The sequence below is a fragment of the Hyperolius riggenbachi genome, chromosome 6 (genome assembly GCF_040937935.1).
Source record: "Hyperolius riggenbachi isolate aHypRig1 chromosome 6, aHypRig1.pri, whole genome shotgun sequence".
Classification (NCBI taxonomy): Eukaryota; Metazoa; Chordata; class Amphibia; order Anura; family Hyperoliidae; genus Hyperolius; species Hyperolius riggenbachi.
This window is the reverse complement of record NC_090651.1, coordinates 15,371,797-15,396,115: the sequence shown is the minus strand read 5'-3', so window position 1 is coordinate 15,396,115 and position 24,319 is coordinate 15,371,797. Positions and strand designations below refer to the sequence as shown.

General features: G+C 47.8%; 1 protein-coding gene across 1 annotated transcript in view; it reads right to left on the bottom strand.

The window, feature by feature from the left end:
- KIF1B (kinesin family member 1B) overlaps positions 1 to 24,319 on the bottom strand; it is a 271,664-nt gene that overhangs the window by 204,528 nt on the left and 42,817 nt on the right. The window contains 1 exon segment of the mRNA XM_068238866.1: positions 12,362 to 12,550. Coding sequence (XP_068094967.1) covers positions 12,362 to 12,467 — 106 coding nt within the window. The 5' untranslated portion in view covers positions 12,468 to 12,550.

Below are 24,319 nucleotides of genomic sequence, written 5' to 3'. Positions count from 1 at the left end.
TCACAGGAATCATAATGTGGACAGTGCAGTACATCAGTTATGTAAGTAGAACACTAGTTGTGTTCCAAGCACGCTCTCTTGCACGCTCACGCCTGTGCTGTATGGAGACGCACGCCTTTGGAAGGACACGGCTCCCGAAGACTTCCAAATACCTTTTCGGTGAAGGATTGAAACAGGGGGGAGCCAGCACAGGATAGAGCGCACCGAGAGAGGAGACGGAAGGCTCTATACAACCCAGAGCCTTCCCTCTCCTTAGGTAAGTATTTGCTTCATTTTTTTTAAATGCGGGTTCCCATTCACTTTAAAGGAAAACAGGACAATGAAATCACTGCTATTTATTTTTACTTAATTTATTTATCTTTTCATTATCATTACGATCATTTTGACACATACCGTAATTATTAAAGAGAACCTGTTGCAAGAGGTATATGGAGGCTGCCATATTTATTTCCTATTAGCAATACCAGTTGCCTGGCCATCCTGCTGATCCTCTGCCTCTAATACTTTTAGCCATAGCCCCTGAACAAGCATGCAGCAGATCAGGTGTTTCTGACATTATTGTCAGATCTGACAAGATTAGCTGCATGCTCGTTTCTGGTCTGATTCAGACACTAGTGACATATAGTAGAATGCAGTAAATTATCCAGGATACCAACTTTTACCATGATTGTCCTGGTTTTAACATCAGAAGCACTTCCTATATCCATGTAACCACACCCTCCCAGTGACGCTTAGCCTAGGCTGTTTGTTATGCTGTATTTCCCTCTTAGAGCATTTTAGCAGACCAGGTATATTTTAAACTGGCTTCACAACTCTCAATAAATAAATAATTTGGTGAAGCTATCCATCCAATAAAACTGCACCTCAACAGCAAATGATGCTACAAGACCCAACCACCAGGATACTTTCAAGATATGTATTGCAAAAACTACAGGTGTGTTTTTGTGCATTGGTAATTAATGCACATTTACAAGTATTAAAAAATGTGAGGCTGAGAAGGAGCTTTATAGGAAACGTGAACTGACCAAATAAATGCTAAAATAAACATGAAATGTGTGGATTATGCGCTCCTGATACTTACAGGGCCCCTGGTCCAGCCAGTCTAGCCTTTGTCGCACTCATCTCCAGTTCGTGGCTCCAACTGATGTGCGATGAATGGAAGTTGAAGGCTCTCTCCTCCTACTACACATGATCTGTGCAACTCTACCCCCCCCCCCCCCCCCATCCCCAACCGGCTCATAAAAGGGGTGCGGGGGGAGGTTGTGGTGCAACGAAGAAGATATTGGCGAAACTAGGGCCCCTGTAAGTATCAGCAACCCATAAGATCAATTTTGACATTTAATTATTGGTCTGTTCAGATGTGCTTTAAAGAGGATCTGTAACGTCAAAAGAACCCCCGGGGGGTACTCACCTCGGGTGGGGGAAGCCTCCGGATCCTAATGAGGCTTCCCACGCCGTCCTCCGCCCCTTAGGGGTCTCGCTGCAGCCCTCCGAGAAAGATGACGTCAATATTTACCTTCCTGGCTCCTGCGCAGGCGCTCTGACGGCTGTCGGCTCCGAAGTAGGCGGAAATACCCGATCGCCGTCGGGTCTGCTCTACTGCGCAGGCGCAAGTTTCCGGCGCCTGCGCAGTAGAGCAGACCCGACTGAGATCAGTATTTCCGTCTACTTCGGAGCTGAGAGCAGCCACAGCGCCCCCGCTGGAGCCTGCAAAGGTAAATATTGAACTGACAGTCGGGTCTGTCGCCGGCTGTTCGGAGGGCTGCAGCGAGACCCCCGTGGGACAGAGGACGGCGTGGGAAGCCTCATTAGGATCCGGAGGCTTCCCCCACCCGAGGTGAGTACCCCCTAGGGGATCTTTTTGATGTTACAGAGTCTCTTTAAACTACTAGATTCATGCTTTCTTTAATACCTTTATCTCTGAGATTTGTTGACGCTACACATCTGACCATCCACCGCTTATGTGGACGCACTTCTATAATGCCCACCCAAGTTAAAGTGGACCTGAAATCTTGCACAGGGCAGAATGAAAACAGAGGAATGCACCCTGTATGTATTTAGAGAGTTTAGCCTGTCTGACTCTCCCTCATCTGTGACTAATCACCACCGTAATTTGATATCTCAGTTGTGACAGCTCAGGAATGTCTGCACCTTCAGCAGAGCAGCTAATTTGTAAACACAGGATGTTAACCCTATGTCCGCTTCCATGAAAGTCGGAAGTAAACACACTGCAGATTTATTGCAGGATTTGAATCAGCTGCAACAATAATTTTTTGCTTTAAAGGGACACTTAAGTCAAACAAAAAAAATACGTTTTACTCACCTAGAGCTTCCAATAGCCCCCTGCAGCTGTCCGGTGCCCTCGCCGTCTCCCTCCGATCCTCCTGGCCCCGCCGGCAGCCACTTCCTGTTTCGGTGACATGAGCTGACAGGCTGGGGACGCGAGTGATTCTTCGCGTTCCCAGACACATTAGCACCCTCTATGCTGCTATATGGTATATGATATATGCTATAGTAGCATAGATGGCGCTATTGTGGCCAGGAACGCGAAGAATCACTCGCGTCCCCAGCCTGTCAGCTCCTGTCACCGAAACAGGAAGTGGCTGCCGGCGGGGCCAGGAGGATCGGAGGGAGATGGCGAGGGCACCGGACAGCTGCAGGGGGTTATTGGAAGCCCCAGGTGAGTAAAACTCATTTTTTTTGTTTGACTTAAGTGTCCCTTTAAATGTTATTATGCTGTTGCTTATCTTTTAGAGCAGAGAGGAAGTTCTGAGTTCAGGTTCTCTTTAACCTGTTCAGGTTCCATCCAGCTTACTTCAGAAACACAGCATGCCTCTCCAGCCAGGCACACAATGCTGGGCTTTCTAACCAGAAATCCATCACACTTTGCAAACGGACACGGATTCAGTCTGAACTATTTTTTACATCTACAAATCTGAATAAATTAGATCCATTATAACTGCCCCATAAAACGTGTCCTGGTTTTACCATCTTGGCAAGTGTCTTGCTCTCCATTTATTACATATAAGTGGAGTGATTACCCACAAGAATGGGCAGGCAGGAGCAGATAATGTCATAAAGGAGAAATAACCTGTGAATACACATCTCTGGCACTTTGGAAATGGTCCAAACCCAGCAAGGACTCACGGATGATCACTTCTGCTGAGCGGGCAGATTTCACACGCTGGCTGCTAGACAAGAAGCAACGCTTGCCCTGTGGGCACGAAACGCCCCGACAGACGCTCTATAGGTGCCGCCTGTACGATGGGCAGGAAGCAAAGGACAATGGCATCTTGTTCGTTGGCGGTTTAGTTATTTCTGAGGTCTCCCACAGTGCATCACTGCTGAATTTGCAAATCACCCAATGTTGTCCCTGATAGCTAAACGAACCTCCAGAACCGCTGGAATGCAAATGATGTGTCAGCTTGTTAATATTACAGAGCCACCCTAATCCAACATGCATACAGACTGTTTCGAACTGGTTGGTCCTCCTCAGTGCACGGCATGGAGCACAGTCCAACCTGGATAATCGCAGATACCTTCTATCTCAAGGAGGCAAGTTTCTGTTTTGCATGACATTTTAGTAAGTGAGCTTTTTGGTCTCTTCCAGCCCCTTAAACCCGGTTCACATTAGCGTTTCGAGCCAAAAGGATCCAGTGAGCAGATCTGGTCTCTGCTTCACCGGATCCGGATGGTTCTGTCCGCGGCCCAGTTTACATTAAAAATGGAAAGTGAAAACGGATCTAATCAATGATTGATTGGATCCGTTTTCACTCAATTTCGCCGCAAATACATACCTAATCTTCTGCAGCAGCCGGCGGTAGAGGCTTCCTCTTCTTCCGCTGTGACTACACAGCACGTCATGTGACTAGTCACATGACGCGGAAGACGACGGAAGCCTCTGCCGTCGGCTGCTGCAGAAGCTTAGGTATGTATAAACCCTTCCTTCACCCACCCGCTGCCCCCTCCCCTCGCTCAGGTTTGCGTCAGCACATCCCCCCATCGCCTGTGGAACGGTCCATTTCTTCCCTAGTGTGAAGAAACATTCCGTTTTCCATTGCCCCAAATGCTGCTGCATTTTTTTTGTCCGGATCCGTTCCGCTGGGCAGAACGGTCCGGAAAATTAGGGCCTGCAGCAATTTTTATCCGGGGACCGGAACGTATCCGTACCAACGGACGCATGTGAATGGATCCAGAGGTTAACATTGGATCCTTTCACATATGTTCCGTTTCTACAGTATGCGTTCCGGTTACGTTCCACAAAAAAAACGCTAATGTGAACCGGGCCTTACACACTTCTCTGAGTTCTGGTTCACCATGAGCTTGCTGGGCAATGCGTTTCAAGTCCTACCCCATATAGCTATATTAATCCATGCTATGCACTGATGAGGATAAACCAATCCGAAACAGTCTGTCTGCATCTGCTTGCCTTGGCTGTGAGTCACGCGAAGGAGCTCAGAAACAACAATGTAACTTTCATAACAGAAAGGAGAGGCCTCTATTGCAGAAGAGGCCAAACTGATATGGAGTTCAGGAAACAGTGTGTCCATCTAGGAGCCAATAACGTCATTTTGGAGCTGGTTCAGCTGCCAGACATCGGAGAAAAATGCAGAAGCTGCAACTCTGTACGCTGGGTACACACCATGCAATTTTCACGTGATCAGATGAATAATCGGATAAAAACACATATACAGCCTACTGACTGCCAGCGACCGATCCTAGCTCAAAACCGATGTCTTTATCGATTGCAAGCAGATCGGACATGCTGAAAATATTGAATTGAAATACTGGCTATCTTTCCGTGTGTTTGTCCTTTCAATTCATTTTTGAGCAATATTTATTCGGATATATGATCAAGAATCTGATCGGAAATAGAAAAGATTGCATTGCCTGTGCGCGCTAGCTTTCTTCTATATCTGATCGATGGCAGATCCGATTCGAGTGAGTGATCACATCGATATCCAAAGAAGTGACAAATTGCATGGTGTGTACCCTGCTTAACCGGAGCGCGGGGAGTAGAATCTACGCTGTATCTGTGGCTCTCTAACTCTGATGCAGCGTAGATGCTTACCGCAGACCTGAGCCGATCGCTGTTCCTGGAGGAAGTGAACTCAGCGGTCATGTGACAGCCCAGCTTCCTCCTATCAGTCAGGATCCGTTTTCATTGGCTCCTGACCTCCGGATCCCTGTGAGCCAATCAGAAAAGGGAAGAAACAAAAAAAATCCTCTGGACCAGAGGTGTCCGTCCTAGAAGCGTTAAAGCATGCTGGGACGTACACCACTCATGATAATGTTGTCATGTGCTTTGTCAATCACGTGACACGTTTGCTTTGAATGTTCAGGTTCAGTAGCAGGAATCTGACCAATGACACAGCGGCAGAGACGATGTGTACTGGACAGTCCCGGGGAAGACACGTGCGTCATTTCCCAGCGCTGCAAAACAACAGCGTCCGACGGAAGCTGCACAGAATCAGAGGAGCGCAGAGACCAGTTCCAGCTGCAGATTCAGCAGCAGAAAGGTCAGGGGTCACTCTGCACAGACATGTGACTGCTTCCTGTCCTTCTAGCCAGACATGTGACTGCTTCCTGTCCTAACCAGACATGTGACCGCTTCCTGTCCATCTAACCAGACATGTGACCACTTCCTGTCCTTTTAACCCAGGGGTGTCAAACGCAATCACATAAGCCAAAATCTACAACATAGTCTAAAGGCCCATGCACACGGAGTACAAATGTCTGTACAGACACGTGTTGAGCGACGGTTTGCACGACAGTTCGTTTGTGTTGACATGGCAAGAGACAAAGACAGTGTACAGACTTGTCTGCAGAAAGAGCCATGTTTGAGCTATAGAACTGGTGAATCGCTCGCGGGTTCTGTCGCGCGAACCATTGCAAAGCCTGTCGATGTCCTCACGGGTGTATGGAAGTCTTCTGCACACAGTAGTCACTCTCAACAGACATCCGGTTGTCGGCTCTATCTGCCACGAACAACTTCCGTTGCGTGTTCGCCCTTTCTTTTGTCGCATGTGTACAACTGTCGCGAGCACGAATTATCGCTGCCATTAAAGTGAACCAGAGACGAAGCACCCTCATGTATTTTACCATATATATTAGTGGGAACATTAGAGAAAACACCTACCCTGCTCTTTGCTTCATCCTTCACTGCTCAGCCTGCTTGTTAGCAGACTTGATAAAATCCCCGACTGAGCATTCAGTCTGGCTTTGCTCAGGAATCATTATAGCGGAGTCTGTCATCTCTGATGTCTTTTCAAGCCCATGCCTGCCCCCTTCTGGCTCTGCTATAATGAATCAGCCATAATGATTTCTGAGCAAAGCCAGACTGAATGCTCAGTCGGGGATTTTATCAGAGCTGATAACAAGCAGGCTGAGCAGTGAAGGATGAAGCAGAGAGCAGGGTAGATGTTTTCTCTAATGTCGTGTGTATGGACCTTTAGTCGCGGCCAAATTGTTTATTAGCAGTGGCTGAATGGAGTAATGTTTAAGGGCTCTGCCTCTAACACAGGAGACCTGGGTTTGAATCTCGGTTCTGCCTGTTCAGTAAGCCAGCACCTATTCAGTAGGAGACCTTGGGCCAGTCTCCCTGACACTGCAACTGCCTATAGAGCGCATCCTAGTGGCTGCAGCTCTGGCGCTTTGAGTCTGCCAGGAGAAAAGCGCGATATAAGTGTTCTGTGTTTGTTTGTTCGTATTATGGTTTAACATTTCTTGGACAATCTCATACTAAATGATGTAGCTATATTTTCTTTGAGTGGCCTGCTCCTCCTCTCCTTCAGTAGAACAGTTTAATATTGATGTGCTCTGACTCTTCCTGACAGCCACATGCTCTATGTTGCATACCGCTACCTAATAGAGGCATGTCACGTGACAGAGAGCAGAAGCGACAACGTATCGCTGGAGCAGAGGGGGTGCTCGATCATGCGCCTGTCACGGTAGCGCATGCACGGTTCAGTCTTTCGAGAACTGCGCATGCTAAAGTTGTGTACCTAACTGAGCCGCCAGCAAGACCATGGAGGGGGGCGCAGAGGACGCCGTGAGACCTCACAGGATACAGGGGGTTGGAGGAAGCCCCAGGTAAGTTCAGATTTTTATTTATGTATTTATTTTTTACTCTGCTCAGGGTCTCTGTAAGGTATTTCTACTTATTTGTATTTGTAACATTTAGTTATACTATTGCTGGGTGAGGGAGGGAGGCTACAGGCTTTGACAAAGGAATAAGTGCAGAGTGTTCCCCTTTATCCAGCAGCTCAAGTGCAAGTTTGACTTCAGGCGGGATTTGGAAACATCCAGCTTCACGCCAGCAGGAAGTAACACAACGAGACGCAGGAAGTGATGCAACCAGACGCAGGAAGTGATGCAACCAGACGCAGGAAGTGATGCAACCAGACGCAGGAAGTGAGGCAACCAGACGCAGGAAGTGATGCAACCAGCCCTTGTGATTTGCAGCACACCTATAGCTTAGAGTTACAAACTACCCAGCAAGCTCATGGTGAACCAGAACTCCTAGGAGTGTGTAAGGGGCTGCAAAGGACCAAAAAGCCCTCTTACTAAAATGTTATACAAAACAAAAGTTTGCCTTCTTAAAACAGAAGGTATTTGCGATTATTCAGATTGGAGTGAGCATAGGATGTCTCCCACAATGCATCACTGCTGAAAATGCAAATCATCCTTTGTTGCTTCTGTAAGCTAGCCACACCTCCAGATCCACTGGAATGCAATTATGTGTCAGTAAATTAACAAGCTGACACATCATCACATTCCAGCGGTTCTGGAGGTGTGGTTAGCTTACAGTGACAACAATGGACGATTGGCATATGCAGCAGTGATGCATTGTGGGAGACATCATTTGCTCACTCCAATATGAATAATCACAAATACCTTCTGTATTAAGAAGGCAAACCTTTTTTTCACCTATAGCTTATTGACTCTCGGTGATGAGAGGTGTGAGCACATCTGGAGCTGAGCTGGGCTCTCTCCCGCATTCCTTCCTTAGTGTGCTGTGAGCTGGAAATAGACTGAAAAACACTCACATGCTGAATGATTCGCCATTGTGGGCCTCAGCTTGGACAGTGTGTAAATATTTCGCTTTCCAGCGCCCCAGCCTGTCTGACATTCCTCTGCTGTCAGCGACTGGTATAAACACTCTGCACTCTCTTTTGTTATAATCCATTGGATGCAGGAACTGCAGCGACACAGGGGGAGAGGCGGAAGATGCACTATGTCCCGCAGCCAATCAGATTACAGACAGGCGGCTTTCATGTGTGCATGGCGGACAGCTGACTGTAGTGACATCACTCCGGGAGCCATTTTGTGTGCTCAACTTCTCGATGATGAACTAAACTCTTGTGGAATAACAGAGAATTACATTTCAAGCCCTTAAAGCAGTAGGATTAGCCATACTATGCCAGGGAAAAAACACATATATAAGTAGATAAATACTTGATCTACTTACATAACACATGTATTATACTGTCCACGTTTTGATTTCAGTGAATTTTATATAGTAAATGAAGAGAATTCTGTTCTTGGTGGAAACCATGTCTTTTGCCCACAGTTTGAGGCTAAATACCGATGTCATTTCTTCCCTTAACTTTTTTTTCTTTTCTCCTCCAATCACTGAGTCACCTCAGTCTTGCTTGTAAACACAAGTGAGCAGGGGATCAGGTTTCAGGTAGGCAGGGAAATAAAGGGAAGAGGGGGAATATATTACAGATAAAAAGAACCCCCAGTATGCAACTGTTTGGCAATGGCTATTAAAGGGCCAGTGCTCCTAAGGTATGTGATAAATAACGCCAAGCCATAACAGCAGAAAAAGTTTTGAATGCAGGATTAGCATCTTCATCACTTAATACACTCAGACCAGTTGCTGTTGAAATTAGATTTTTATGGTGATAATCCTGCTTTAAAGCAGCAGAATCAGCCATACTATCCCAGGAAAAAAAAACACATATATAAGTAGATAAATACTAGTTCTTCTTACATAACAGATGTATTGCACTGTCCACATTTTGATTTCAATGAATCTTAAACAGTAAATAAGGAGAAACCCGTTCCAGGTATTTTACATCTTTACTGCCTCTGACTGAAGGAAATTGTGATCACGCGCCATTTTACAAAGTATAGAATCGCTGCAAAATCAGCTTTCAATCGCTGTACAATGTGATTTTGATGCGCTCTTACTACCTCAAACCGCTTGCTGTACTGATAAAGCATTGAACTTCTGGAAATCCCAATACAAATCGCTAGCACTAAATTAAAAAACCACCAGAAATCACTTCAAAAAATGTAAAAAAAATTGCTACGAAAGCACTTAGGAGTCATTTAAAATACCTGTTTTTATCTAGCAGGCTGCTTCAGCATTACAATACAAACTGATTTGCCACAGGGACGCGGCAGAATGAGGTCTTTATCCCCATGAAATCCCGGGGGGAAATTTCACGGCTTTCCAGATCGTAGATTTTGCTACCCGGTGGGCGCTTTGCGCAGTGGCTCTGCCTCCAGTCCAGTCAATCTCCACCCCTCTCAGTGAAAGAAGACTGAGGGGTGGGCAGAGGTGGCGATCGGAGGAGTTAGAATGTAGCAGAGGCAGAGCTACTGGACAAAGCTCTGCCTCTACTCGGAAGAAGCCCTGAATTTTGCCCTGGGGATTTCGGGAGTATTAAGACCTCGTTCTGCCGCGTCCCCGCGGCGAATCAGTTTGGATTATAATGCTGAAGCTGCCTGCTGGATAAAAACAGGTATTTTAAATGGCTTCAGACTCTCTTTAAGGGCCCTTTCACAGTGGCGCAGTGTGGCGCTGCAATTTACCGCACTGCTACCGCAAGGCATTGAAAGTCTATGGGTGCTTTCACATGACCTGTAGTGCGCTGGAAGTGCTCAATCTAATGTGCTTCCAAAATAATGTTAGCGCGTCGACGAGCGGCGGACCAGAAGTCATGTAAGTCTATGGCAACGAAGGGATTTTAAAAGTGTTAGTGGCAGCGGTGCGGCGATGTACATGTGTGGAAGCGTATTTTTACTATACGCTTCTGTGCACTTCTGTATACCCGAAACAGGAAGTGACTGCAAGTGTGCGTCACTTCCTGTTTGCCCGGATGCCAAGAGGGGAATACCGCATAGTAACGCGGTTTTCCCCAAAGGCCTGTTTTTGCCGATACGGTGTGGCGCGGCTGCCGCACTGCACCGCTGGCGCCAACATTCAGCCTAAGCCTAGCAGCCACCAGAGCGGTTTCAGTAGCAAAGCGCATTCTAGGAATTGCCGGCGATTTTCTAAAAGTGCTTTCCTACTGACAGGCTATGGGATTGAGGCCACAGCAGCAGTGAGCCGGGGTGAAGCCAATAAGGGCCTATTCGCAATGGTTTCGGAATGATACAAAAAAAAAGGCGATACTTCGGTGATCCAGAGATCGCTTGTGATTTTTGAATTGCCGAATGCCGCTGCAAGTTGGCGCCTGGCCTTAAGCAATTTCGACTGGGTTTTCTAGTGGTTCCCGCCCCCTTCATCTAATAGCTCCTGCCACCTCCCACTAGGAGTAACAGACCTACAAGTTTGAGGCCCCTTGCACTGCAAGTGTGTGCTGCGTCGCCTTGTTTTACTGCAGGATAAAACAACGTCAATGCAAAGAAATGGGGCCTTGCACACTTAGTGCGTTGCGTCAGAAGTGCCTGATCTGTCGCCAAGTCGGCACGCAGCAGTGGAAGTAATGTAGTCAATGGTCACCACATACATTTTAAAGTGTAACGGTCGGCCATAAAATCAAAAATCAATTCTTTATTTTTATCTGATAAACAAGTAATAAGGATGCTAACCATGCAATCCAAAAGTTAAAATCACTATTACTTTTCTTGTTGATAAATGATCATTCCCCAGTTTACCTGACTCTTATGTGGTACACAAAAAGGAAATTGCAGGGCATGCTGGGTTGTCTTTTTTTTGCTTCTCTACTTCCCCTCAGACTTAACTAATGCAGCCTGATTGGCTGAAGCCTATTTCCCTCCTGTTTTCCCCTCCCACACCTCTGTTCCTATCTGATTGGCCAGTATTTCTCATGCTGAGACAATGCACTTTCTATAGTGGAGGGCGGGCAATGCGTACACAATCAGGCAGAGGAGAGTAAGGGAGGAAATTACATCAGGATTAGCTTCAAAATAGCCACAGTTAAAATGGGAAATGCTAAGAAGGATTTTTTCTTTTTTTACTGTAGAAAAATAACTAAAATCAAAACGTGAACAGTGCAATACGTCTGTTATGAAAGTAGAGCAAGTATTTATCTACTTATATATGTGGGGTTTTTTTTGTCTGAGATAGTATGGCTGACAGCTACTCTTTAAAAAGCTTGGCATGTGCGCAATGGAGACCCTGCAAATCCCAGTGACTAACTTCCTGTCCAACAGGAAGTTTGTCACTGAACGAGTGGCGGAGCTATGTATATGATGCTATCGGCGCACTCTGCCGGAGGGTCACATGTTTGTGATTTTGTGCGTTGCGGTGTGGCAGAAGCAGGCATTGCACCGCAAACGCACACCTCGAGTGTAAAACCGGCCTAAAGGAAACCCTGTAAATAAGGAGACAAATAATTCCATCTTGCATGCAAATTGAAATCAGACCGTCGTCAGCGGATATAAATATAATGAAATAATTCAATAACATTTTCGGTGTTCCTTTGCCGAGCAAGACTTAGGCTGGCCATACACCTATAGATTTCCACCCAATGTTCCAAAATGATCAATTCCTTTTTGAAAAGAATTGATTCACAAGGCATTGATTCTTAATACACACTGAGCATCAATTTCCTATAGATTCAAGCAGGGAATCTATGGAAAATCCATCGAACTGCAGCATTGCACTGTTCCCTGCATACAATGCTATGGGTCATCGATCTACCTATGTTTCCCCCCACCCCTAATTCACCTAGATTTTCCGTCCTGTCCGAAAGATATTATCAATCCTTGGGGGGTGGGAATCGGCTTAAAGCAGATGAATCGAATCTGCAGGGAATCAACTGTGAAAGGAGGACAGATCAGCACAGACTCCCCTCCAGGTACTCTCACAGGCCTGGAGCTGGCAATACAGGAGGACAGATCAGCACATTTCATGCAACCAATCAGCAGAGAGCTGTGTATGCGGCCTGAATCCTGATCGTGTTACACCAGAGATGGACTTTACCGCCAGACGCCTTATCCTGCAGAATCCTAAGTGGTGGCTGCAGCTCAGACCTTTGTTCCAGCAGCCTGACAATAAATTCATGGGAGCTCTTTAATGTCAGAGTGCACCGCCTTCCCCCGGGGAGGCCTGGGGATGAAGTCATCCAAGCTGCATCTAGCGACACAAAGCTGTACTTACTGGTGGAGTTGCCTTGCATTTGGATGATGCATTTTGACTCCTTGCCTATCTCCCTGGAGTTGAAGGGCCGCACCCGGACGGCCACTTTCACGGAGGCGCCTGACATGGCGGTCAGCGGAAGGGTCGTGCCAATTATACCGATTAGTGAAAAAGAGTTCTGGATGGGGCGGCAGCTTTCAGGTCCTCATTCTGTAAAGAGAAAAGAACACAAGTTAAATACATCATCCCTGCACATTATTATTATTATTATTTAATAACTGCACCATAGATAAACAGGTTAGCTCACAACAACACAAGATCAAACATAATAAAATTATATATTTTATACGATATAAAATTGTTCACTATGGCTGATGTAGGGTGAGGATGAGGCCAACGCAGGCGTTAAGCAAACAGAACGCAGGCGTGGTCTGGCTCACAACCCGGAAAAATATTGTTTCTGCCCAAAATGTTACCAGGATTTTGGTTTTGGATTAAGGGGAGCCTGTGTTCATGTGAGCCTGTATTAGCTTCATAAGTATGAATCTGGTTATATCCTAATAGACACAAAAAAAAAAGAGCTTAGATGCAATTTTTTATGGAAACATCAGGCAATTTAAGAAACATGAGATCTACTGCAGTGATCGCTGCAGTAAGGCTCCAATGCCGGTGCCCCAGAGTTCCCTCTGTAGTGGTCGGCAACCGCTATGCATGCACAAGCTCGCGCTGACGTGGCCAGGAGCTTTGTGTGCAGGTGCAGTACTTCTGCGTCTGCGCACAAAGCACCCGGCTACGTCAGTGCAATCATTTTTGAAATTGTGCAAAAATAAAAATAAAAAAATCAGACTTCAGATTTCAAAAATTGTTGAGGCTTTGCGATCCATTGGAAATCGCTTCCAGTGCCTCCCAGGCCTAAGTCCTCCATAACGCTCAACAGGCCACTCATTCATCTTTACTCCTCCTCTCTCCAGAGAGCAGGACAGGCTGCTCAACCCCACAAAGCTGTGAATTGTGGGCGACACACAAAAACACACTTAAAAGTGTTCACACCTCGTAAAGAAATGTACAACAAGCAGAATGTGGCGGTCATCAGCCAGTGCGAAAATGATAAATGTCCTCCGGCTTGGTGAAGTGTGACACACACAGGTGACATCATACATATTTATATTGTGCAGCATCAGAGAATGGGAGACTAAGCATCTCAACACGCTAATAAATCCAACAAGCTTATAAAATGCCACTGATTCACCGTGACCACACGAGAAAGTGTCATGTGACCTGTAAGTCATGTGTCATAAGTCATGTGACACCACAAGTCAGTGTTTCCACAAAGAGGTTACATTTCACAAGTGGTTTCCTAGATGCAAATTCTCACATTTTATGCAAATTCTAATGCAAATTTCCGCATGATTAACAACCATTACCTAGGAAACAGTAGCGTGGTGTAAAATTAAATGAATGCAAAACAAAAACAAAAGGAAACTCTATCTATTCAAGGTTATGCCTCTGGCAAGAATCTATAGTGGGTTTGGCGGAGTGCAGGATCATCTTAGTAGATATGGGGCAGGCCATGGTTTTCCTCCTTACTTCTAAGAGCGGAATCTTCCATATGGCAACCTAGGCAGCTGCCTGGGGCTTAATGGGTGTCACGGGGCCCAACTGCCATACTATCAACCAGGGCTGCGTAGTCAGTACATAAATCATCCTACTCCAACTCCCGACTGACTCCTCAGTTTATGAAACCACCGACTCAAACTCCCCAAAATTGCTCCGACTCCTCGACTTCAACTCCACAGCCCAGCTAACAACTCTCTGTGACCCCTCCCCTATCTCAGGGCTGGTGGACACCAAGTGCGCTTCCGAGTGTTTTTTCAAAATGCTTGCACTTCAAAAAGCGCTTGGCTAATGCATATGAATGGGAGCACAGCAGAGCAATGTGATTTTCTCCCAAATGCAAATGCGGGTCCTGCGATTCAGCCTCAATGTTTAGTATAGAAAAGTGGAAAATCGCTCTGAAAAGCGCTAGATCAAATCCTAAGCGACTACCTTGCCTAGTTCCCATTTCATCTTAATCCATCTCGGAACCACCACGTGTCATCCCTTCCCCCCCCCCCCCCCCCCCCCCCACGGATTTCGACCCAAATTGTCCCCACAAAAAATTGGAATCCATTATAGAGGCTAATATATCGGAGTTGATGTAAAGCTTATGGAAGTACTTGGACTGCGTTTGATTGGCCTATTTCCATGCTGCATAAAATTAGCATCCTATTGGAATTCGTAACATTTCATTGACCCTCCCCCCAGAGCCCACGAGAGCCACGTATGAGGATGACGCAGGGAACGGTGTGACGGGACTTGCTTTTTCTTTCAATATTTATCATTTCACAATGTAGGTAACTGCCATGATGCTAGTGTACTTTAGGGGACCCAGCAGGAAACCTCATAGGGAAATTTAGCTAATGTGATTAAGTGGACAGCACCCTCTCCAACAGCTAAGTTTCCAACTACGCCCACACTATTTGGCCAATCACAACGCTTTGTGCTGTAGAGGGTGCTGTGATTGAAGAACTGTCCCCTATGAGGTTTCCTGCTGGTCCCCTAAAGTAGACTAGCGCCACTGCCATTTCTGCCAGTACAGTCAAATATCCCGGGTCATGAGCGGACATCACAACGCCAGCGCGGTCAGGCCACGACTTTCCCGATGACAACATATGAGCGGACATCACAACTCCAGCGCGGTCAGGCCGCGACTTTCCCGATGACAACATATGAGCGGACATCACAACTCCAGCGCGGTCAGGCCACGACTTTCCCGATGACAACATATGAGCGGACATCACAACTCCAGCGCGGTCAGGCCGCGACTTTCCCGATGACAACATATGAGCGGACATCACAACTCCAGCACGGTCAGGCCGCGACTTTCCCGATGACAACATTTGAGCGGACATCACAACTCCAGCACGGTCAGGCCGCGACTTTCCGGATGACAACATATGAGCGGACATCACAACTCCAGCGCGGTCAGGCCGCGACTTTTTCCGATGACAACATATGAGCGGACATCACAACTCCAGCACGGTCAGGCCGCGACTTTCCGGATGACAACATTTGGACAGGACAAATTCCATAAGTACAGAAAAGAAGATAAATCTCTCTCCTCTTTGCCCACAATTCCCGAGACGTTCGCCCTCCGATCACCCAGACATTCCTGCGCCGCTCGCCGTGACACAATAGGATTACGGCCTGTTATTTCTGCAGCGTATTTGGGTCACAAGGAACAGCGCTGTTGTATAACAAAGCAGCTACTGGCTGGGCTTTTATCCACAGCGCACAGCAGATCCGTTTTATGTGCGGACCACATTCATGAAAAGGGAGCAGCCAGCTGGAATTAACATTTCCTGACTCAATCGTGTATAAAAAACTAGCTACGTTACTGCAGGCTCTGCCTACCAGCCTGATACAGCCAGGAAAATACAGCAAAACAGCACAAATGAACACCTTCAAGCCATCATCTAGCCTACTGAGTCAGCTGACCTTAGAAGGAAGCTGGGATGAGCCTGGCAGTGGAAGAAGCTTCTATGCCTGCAGGAAGGAGGGAGGGGCATGACTTCCTGCAGGAGATAGGACTAGCCTGGCATTAGGAGGAGCTACTATACTTGCAGGAGGGTGGGGAAGGTATTAGGCATGACTTCCTGCAAGGGATAGGATTAGCCTGCAGGTGGGAGGAGCTACTATGCCTTCAGCAGGGAGGTAGGGAGGGGGAAGGAATTAGGCATGACATTATGCAGGGGATAGGATAAGCCTGGCAGTGGGAGGAGCTACTATACCTGCAGGAGGGAGGGAGAAGGAACAAGCATGACTTCCTGCAGGGGAGTCATTCAAAGAGGAGGCAGGAGAGAAGGTTAAAGCGGATCAGAGATGAAAAACTAACTATTAAAACTAACTTGTCTATAGATCTTATCTAAAGTTTAGATAGTTTACACAGCAAATCTAGCTGCAAACAGCTTTAATAGAATATGATTATTTCTTCCTGTGATACGACAGCAGCCATGTTGTTTGTAAACATTACACAGAGGCAGGCTTATCTGCATCTTAAGCAAAAAAAACTAATCCCCCCTCCTCCTCCTTCTGCTTTTGAAATCTCTGGCTAGTAATACCTCCCCCTCCTCCTGCCCAGACTGAGCTCCCATGAGCCCTTGCTACTGTCTGAAAGTGCCTTGGCTCTCTGAAAACACAATTATGCAATGAGTAAAAGTTCATCTTGGATCCACTATAACAAGATTCCACAAAAAACATCTTAAAAAGACTTCTTCCGGCTTAAAAAAAGTTTGAATGGCAATACATATATGTAGTCTATGCACGGTGTACGGTTTGATAAACATATAACGTTTACATCTGGTACATCATATTGGATAGAACAGACTCACATTTATATCTGTAGTAGCATTTCCACCTTTCTCCTCATGCTGACTATTGCAAGTACACCCTCAGCACTGTATCCTCCCCTCCAGCCTTGTGCCCTCCCCGCCCCTCTCTCTGCCTGCCTGGATCAAATTACATCTCTTTTCACAGTGTGTTGTAGAGGGGGGAGACAGGAGAACAGCTGCAGCCTGTGGCTGCCCACAGCGGTGCTCCCCTCCATGTACAGCCACACTGCGCAGGCATAAAGTACGGCCTGTGCCTACACAGTATCAGTACACAGAGCAGCTACTACATGGCTTTCTTCTCCTTGCATGAGTAGCTCCGTGCTACAGGGCAGGCCTGAAACCGCTGGTGCTTGCACAGCGTGACTACACCCGTACACGGAGGTAGAGTGCGGCAGCAAAGATGAAGAGGGTCCCAGCCGGCAGCGGAGGTGTTGTGGAAGCCTCTAGTGCAGGGGTCTCAAACTCGCAGCCCGTGGGCCATTTGCGGCCCTCGTTACATTGATTTGCGGCCCGCGCCGGCAAGACACTGAAGCGAACTACTTTTGTTCGCTTCAGTGCTCCCATAGTTAATGCCGCAAAATGAGGGCCACAGAGCCCCCAATTCCCCCGGGGGGCAATTCGCCTGCATTTCCTGGAAGGGGCAGAGCTTTCAGCTTCAGCTCTGCCCTCCTGACGTCAATCGCGGCGGATCGCCGCCTCTGCCCGCCCCTCTGTGAAGGAAGAGTGAGAGGGGCGGGCAGAGGCGGCGATCCGCCGCGATTGACGTCAGGAGGGGCAGAGCTGAAGCTGAAAGCTCTGCCCCTTCCAGGAAATGCCGGACAGATTGCCCCCCGGGAGAATTGGGGGCTCTGCAGCCAGGGGCGGCGCCACGCTGGGGCTTACCCAGGCTTCAGCTCCGGCTGGCGCATCATTAGCCCCTATTGAAGCCCCCCGGAAGCTCAGCTAGACAGCCAGGCAGAGGCAGGCAGGACTCGGAACGTAAGTCGGAACTCCGACGAGACAAGGTGGGTGCAGGGTGCGGTGGTAGGTGGGTGGGTGTCCTCCTGACTCCTGTCCTGTAGCCAGCCAACTTCCAAATTGTTTTTTTGCCCTCCTGTGCTGAGCGGCCTAGCAGCACCAGCAGCAGGCACCACCACCAACCACCATCAGGCCTGCCTGACTCTGAGTGAGCACTCCCCTGGACTGGTAACGCTGTCTCTTATGTGCATTTACTGGGGTAACGCTGTCTGTCATGATTTGCATTTACTTCATATTTTTTTTATGCAACTACATTAGTTAGCCCCGCCCACATGATGTCATGGCCACGACCATTTTGCAGCCCAGCCTCATCCTGACTTTGCCTCCTGCGGCCCCCAGGTAAATTGAGTTTGAGACCCCTTGCTCTAGTGCATCCAGAGGCTTACCCCCTCCCCCCGACATAACTTTATTTTTCCCTTGGTTCAGGTGTACAGTACTGTAAAGGATACACGAAGTGAGTAAAAACCTGGAGCTTCTCCCAGCCCCTACAAGTCACGCGTGTCTCTCATCGCAGCTCCGGTCTTCCATCTCTCACTTGCAGCCTCTGAAGAACGCCACCCCCTGATGGGTCAGCATCTTATGCGCATGTGCGGGTCCAGGTTACCAGGGGCGTAACTGCGCAGGCGTGGTACGCGTCCGATGATGAGGGTGCGCAATGCCGACCCATTCAGGAGTCAGCAAACTTCAGAGGCTGCAAGCAAGAGACGGAAGACCAGAGCTGTGGCTGGAAGAAGCTCCAAGTAAGTAAAATAGTTCCTTCACTCTCCTCGTGTATCCTTCAAAGGAAAAAAAAACGAAATGTGGCCAAATATGATGATTACACAGTTTACTACACTGGAAAAGGAGACTTTGCCAGGTTTATTTGTCAGGCATGACGAAATGATCCCTGATGAGACTGCTGGATGAAGCTGCTCAGCGGACATCAGTAATCGCTTTAATTTCCTGGATCTGCTCTGCGGACCGGAGACTTCCAGGGGAACAGAAATAAACCATCGGAATCCCATCTCGGACATGAGGAATGTGGCCGGGAATAGAATGCCTGACTCTCCAGGGAACTGCACATCCCAAACACACAGGAGGGGGTCTCCAGCCTCTTTCCTCCAAAGCCCCCCAACCCCGTGACAACAATGGGAGGGGGCTGGGGCCTTTGTGTCTGGGGCGGTCAGTGTACTCAGCAGGGGCAGCTCTCTCTACTCTGCACAGCATTGTTCAGCAGAGGAAGAGACCAGGCTGGACTGGGGGAAGACGGAGGAAGAGACCAGGCTGGACTGGGGGAAGAGGCCTATGTCTACACATCACTGCTTATTGCATTGATCCCTCTCTGATTAGATTCTTATCAGAGATGCATTGAACATATTGCCACATAGGCTGGTAATCAATAAGCATATGGCTTTAAAGGGCACCTGAAGCGAAAATAAATGAATGAAATCTACAATTGTATCTATCTTCCTTCTCCTAAAAATGACTTTTTAAGATATTCCACAGTTTTATTTTGTGTTTAAATCTACTTTTCAAGATTTAACTGTTTTATTGTTTTTTGCTCAATGACACATTCATTGAAGTATGCCAGAGCTAAAATCTATGAACTATTGACCCTTTTTATCTCTTCCCTGCTCCCAGAAGCTATTTTCTGCTAGGAAAGTGTTTTATAGTTGCAATTTCTTCTCAGTGAGGGTCACACTGTAGTCACTTCCTGTCTGAGTCAGGACTGAGTCAGCCACTTACATACCTGATATTTAATTATTTCAGGCAGAGAAAGAAAAAAAGGAACACAGCACAGTTATTTGTGTGCTAGGCACTGTACATACCCATGTCTATCACACCTGCAGTGAGAGGTATATGGAGGCTGCCATATTTATTGCCTTTTAAACAATACACATTGCCTGGCTGCCCTGCTGGTACTTTAATACTTTAAGTCATAGCCCCTGAACAAGCATGCAGATCCGGTGCTCCGACTGAAGTCTGACTGGATTAGCGCTTGTTTCAGGTGTGTGATCCAGACACTACTGCAGCCAGAGAGATCAGCAAGACAGCCAGGCAACTGGTATTCTTTAAAAGGAAGTAAATATGGCTGCGTTCTCCCCAGGCTGTTTTAGCCGGGTGCTCCACCTGGCTAATTTTGCTGAGCACCCGGCTGTCATCAGCTTGCCTCTTCATCCTCCTTCTAAGATATAAGCAGAGTTGTCCAGCACTGCATTCCCCCATTGTGCCCCACCCGGCTACTTTTTCACGCCACCCGGCTAAACACAAATTCTGGGGAGAACAATGTGGCAGCCTCCATATACCTCTCGCTTCAGTTGTCCTTTAAGTACCTATCACAAAACTGTTAATGACATTCACCCCCCCCCCAGTGTATTGTAGGTGTGTGGGCCAGGGCTGTGAAGTCGGTACAAACATCTGACTCATCTGAATTTCCTGCTAAATTACAGAAACAAAATTGCAAAAACAAACGTTTCTTCAACTTCTCCACATCCAAGTCCAGCAAAACTAAATGTAGGCGCATCTGATTGCTGACATAAGCATTACAATCACTTTAACGGCTAGTCTGATGTCTGTACAGTACAGGTAAGTTATGGCAGGGAGTAGATCTTTGTTTTTGGGTCCCCATGGTAGAATTGATCACTGATAGGCACACAGATGATAATCAGTAACTGGGAAGGATGGAAAAGCGTGCAGTGTGTGTATCTGGCAGCTACTGTATGGAGGTGTTCTCCTCGCCATCTGCTGCGAAACGCTTTACTTTTGCAGCAATGACGTTTGGATGTGAAGAATGTGACCTCCAGGAGGAGATATGATGCATTATAACCTGCGCAGCAGAGGGGGGGAGGGGAGCCCCCTCTACAGGAAGGCAGCGAGATCTGCGGATGAGATCATCCCTCTCTTCCATCGGGAATTATAGTTGTGAGGTTTGGACATTCTCCGCCTCCTCTGTCTCCTCCACACCCACCAGACACAATGAAAACACTCCAAGTTCAGGCAGGTTCCTGCAAATTTTATATGCAAACATGTGCAGCTTGAAAGGGACTCCCCTTTAAGGTGGCCATACAGCGGCTGATCGGCGACCAAGTGCATGCCCGATCGATGATGCGACCAACGTCCAGCCGCAATTGGTTGCATGTCTCGATTGCACATGCTGCATGATGTTGGGCCGACTATCTTGATCAGGTGTGCGGCTGCAACAGCCCGCAATATTGAGAAGAGCAACAAAACCCCTGGTGCCGCACCGCCTAATGTAAATGATACTGAAAACCGCTCATACCCCCCCTCCCCCGGTGCCATATACTTACCTGTCCATGTCCGCTGCTGGGTCCGTCTTCATACGTGTGTCGGTTGCCAGTGTAACGTGGACGTCTGATGTCACATACACGCCCACATATATACGTCGGAAACCACGCGGGGCGCATGAATGCGGACGGAGCGGGCGTCAGAGAGGTAAAGTATACTGCACCAGGCATGGGGGAGGTGGGGGGAACATTTAAAATTGGGAGGAAAGCACGGGGGCGGCAAGACGGCGTCACAAGGCCGATACCCGAGAGATTTCATGCTGAGATCAATCAGGAATTGGCCTGTGGTGTATGGGAAGCCAACAGATCTCTCTGATCAGATTTGATCAGAGAGAAATCAGTCTCTTGCTCGATCCGCCCTTGTATCTTCTAATGTATGGGCACCTTTAGATTCCTGGCAGTGATGGTTTGGGGTGAAAATCTAGCCCATGCAATGCCTTAAAGGCAAAACCATTAGAGACACTCGCCTAATAACGGTTTGGTCTACCTTTAGCTCTGATCACAGCTGATATTCTTGGCATGGACTCAACAAGATGCTGACACCGCTGCTGAGGAATGTTGGCCCATGCTGACATAATGGCAGCTCTAAGTTGGGCCGAATTGGATGATGGTGGCGTTTCCAAGCGCGACATGCTGTGGCGGAGTACAGCTGCAGCCATGCCCAGATGTGGCTCCATTTGGGGGGGGGGGGGAGGGGGAGCCTGTCCAGCACCGGTACCAAGCGCCAACAAGTGCCTGGCTCGTGCAGGGGAACAGCTGACCGGCGGTGAATTCACTGCCTTCAGCTGCCTGTATGAATGAGGTCTTAAGGTGGCCATACATCGGGCTACTTGGCAGCCAATCGACCATACGATTCGATTATTATAATCGGATGAAAATCGGTGCCGGCAAGTGCACGCCAATCGACAATGTGACCAATATCGGGTCAAAATTAGTTGCATTAAATCGGTCGGACATGCTACAAGCTGTAGGGCCGACTTACTCGATAGGGTGCGAGCGATATCGGGACGAGCAAGGGACGGGTCAAAACCCCCAGATGTCCCCCTAATGTGTAATGTGCCCCTTGCGGTGCCCAGTGCACTTTACATTACCTGTCCTTGGCTGCCTCTTGTCCTCCGAGGGCTCTGGGCGCTGCCCTTCGTCCATACACACACCCCATGTGGTTGCCGGAGTAACGGGGCTCGTGTGTGAAGTCACGTGTCCCACGCGCGGTGGCGGCAACCACATAGGACATGTGTATGGAGCAAGGGGTGTGCCCAGAGCCAGAAGAGGCTGTGGACAGACAGGTAATGCACAACATGCACTGGGCACCAGGAGTGACATTTAACATTAGAGGGGACAAAGTTGGGGCGGCAAGGCGGCGAATGCAGCGTCACAAGGCCGATTCCTGATGGATTTCAGCATGAGATTGGGAATCGGCCTGCGGTGTACGGGCAGCTGACAAATCCCTCTCTAATCAGATTCGATGAGAGAGAGATCTGTCTCTTGGTGGAATCTGCCAATCATCGCTAGATGTATGGCTACTGTTACTATAACCAGTAGAGGTTGGAGAGCACTAGTGGCTGGATGGCAGGGCTGTGGAGTCGGTGACTCCGACTCCTCAGTTTAGGATTCCACCGACTCCGACTCCACGACTCCGACTCCACAGCCCTGCTGGATGGTGTAAAGGTTAAGGGCTCTGCCTCTGACATGGGAGACCAGGGTTCGAATCTCAGCTCTGCCTGTTCAGTAAGCCAGCACCTATTCAGTAGGAGACCTTAGGCAAGTCTCCCTAACATTGCTACTGCCTATAGAGCGTGCCCTAGTGGCTGCAGCTCTGGTGCTTTGAGTCCGCCAGGAGAAAAGCGCGATATAAATGTTATTTGTCTTGTCTGGTCTTGTCAAAGATCACGAGGCTGCCTCTTCTCCTTGTACACAATGGTTTATAATAAGGCATCCAGCACTCCCGGAACGGAAGAGGCCACATTCCTAGAAAGCCAGTAAATATAGGATGTGACTTTCATCTCCACTCCGTGTACCACAATACAGAGCAGGACTTCCACCCTCCCCGACGTCACATGCCAGGAATACTCCATGTACCATCTGCCAGCACCCACACAGCTGGCCACCTCGATACTGACAAGGCTGCCATCGGACACCTTGTCGCTATTCTTCGGGTTGCCATATTCAGCGATGGGGACATCAGAGCAGGGAGTGTAGCCTTAATAGCAGGGCTGTGGGCTCAGAGCAATTTTTGGTTCCTGGAGTCGGTGGTTTCAATAAAGTGAGGAGTCGGATGATTTTCGAACCAAATCCACATCCTTTGTAAAAATTAGAGTCGGAGCCATTTTGGGTACCCGGAATCGGAGTTAGAGTCGGTGGTTTAATTAACTGAGCAGTCGGGGTGGGAAGATTTTTGTACTGATTCCACAGCCCTGCTCAATAGGATCCAGAGGCTTTCCTATCTTTAGGTAAGTATCTAATTTTGTACCTGAGGATCAGCCCAGGTACACTTTAAAGAGACTCCGTAACAAAAATTACATCCTGTTTTTTATCATCCTACAAGTTCCAAAAGCTATTCTAATGTGTTCTGGCTTACTGCAGCACGTTCTACTATCACCATCTCTGTAATAAATCAACTTATCTCTCTCTTGTCAGACTTGTCTGCCTGTGTCTGGAAGGCTGCCAAGTTCTTCAGTGTTGTGGTTCTGTGATGCATCTCCCCCCTCCTGGCCCCTCTATGCACACTGCCTGTGTATAATGATCTCTTGAAATACAAAAGGAAGGGTGTATACAGCCTGCTTGTGTATGGATGTATTTTCTATGTTTGGACATACTGTACATCAACCTACTTCCTGTTTTGGTGGCCATTTTGTTTGTTTATAAACAAACTTTTTAAAACTGTTTTTAACCACTTTTAATGCGGCGAGGAGCGGCGAAATTGTGTCAGAGGGTAATAGGAGATGTCCCCTAACGCACTGGTATGTTTACTTGTGTGCGATTTTAACAATACAGATTCTCTTTAAAGGAGAACTGAAGAGAGAAGTATATGGAGGTTACTTATTTCCTTTTAAACCATACCAGTTGCCTGGCAGCCCTGCTGATCTATTTGGCTGCAGTAGTGTCTGGAGGGGCTCTGGTTCAGCGTACGAGAGGAATCGTCGCGGGAGACTTGTGCGCAGGAGAGGAATCAGTGCGGGATACTTGGATGCAGGATACAGCCGGTATATGGCTGATCCTGCTGCAGCACAGGTTCCCGGCTGTGTTTA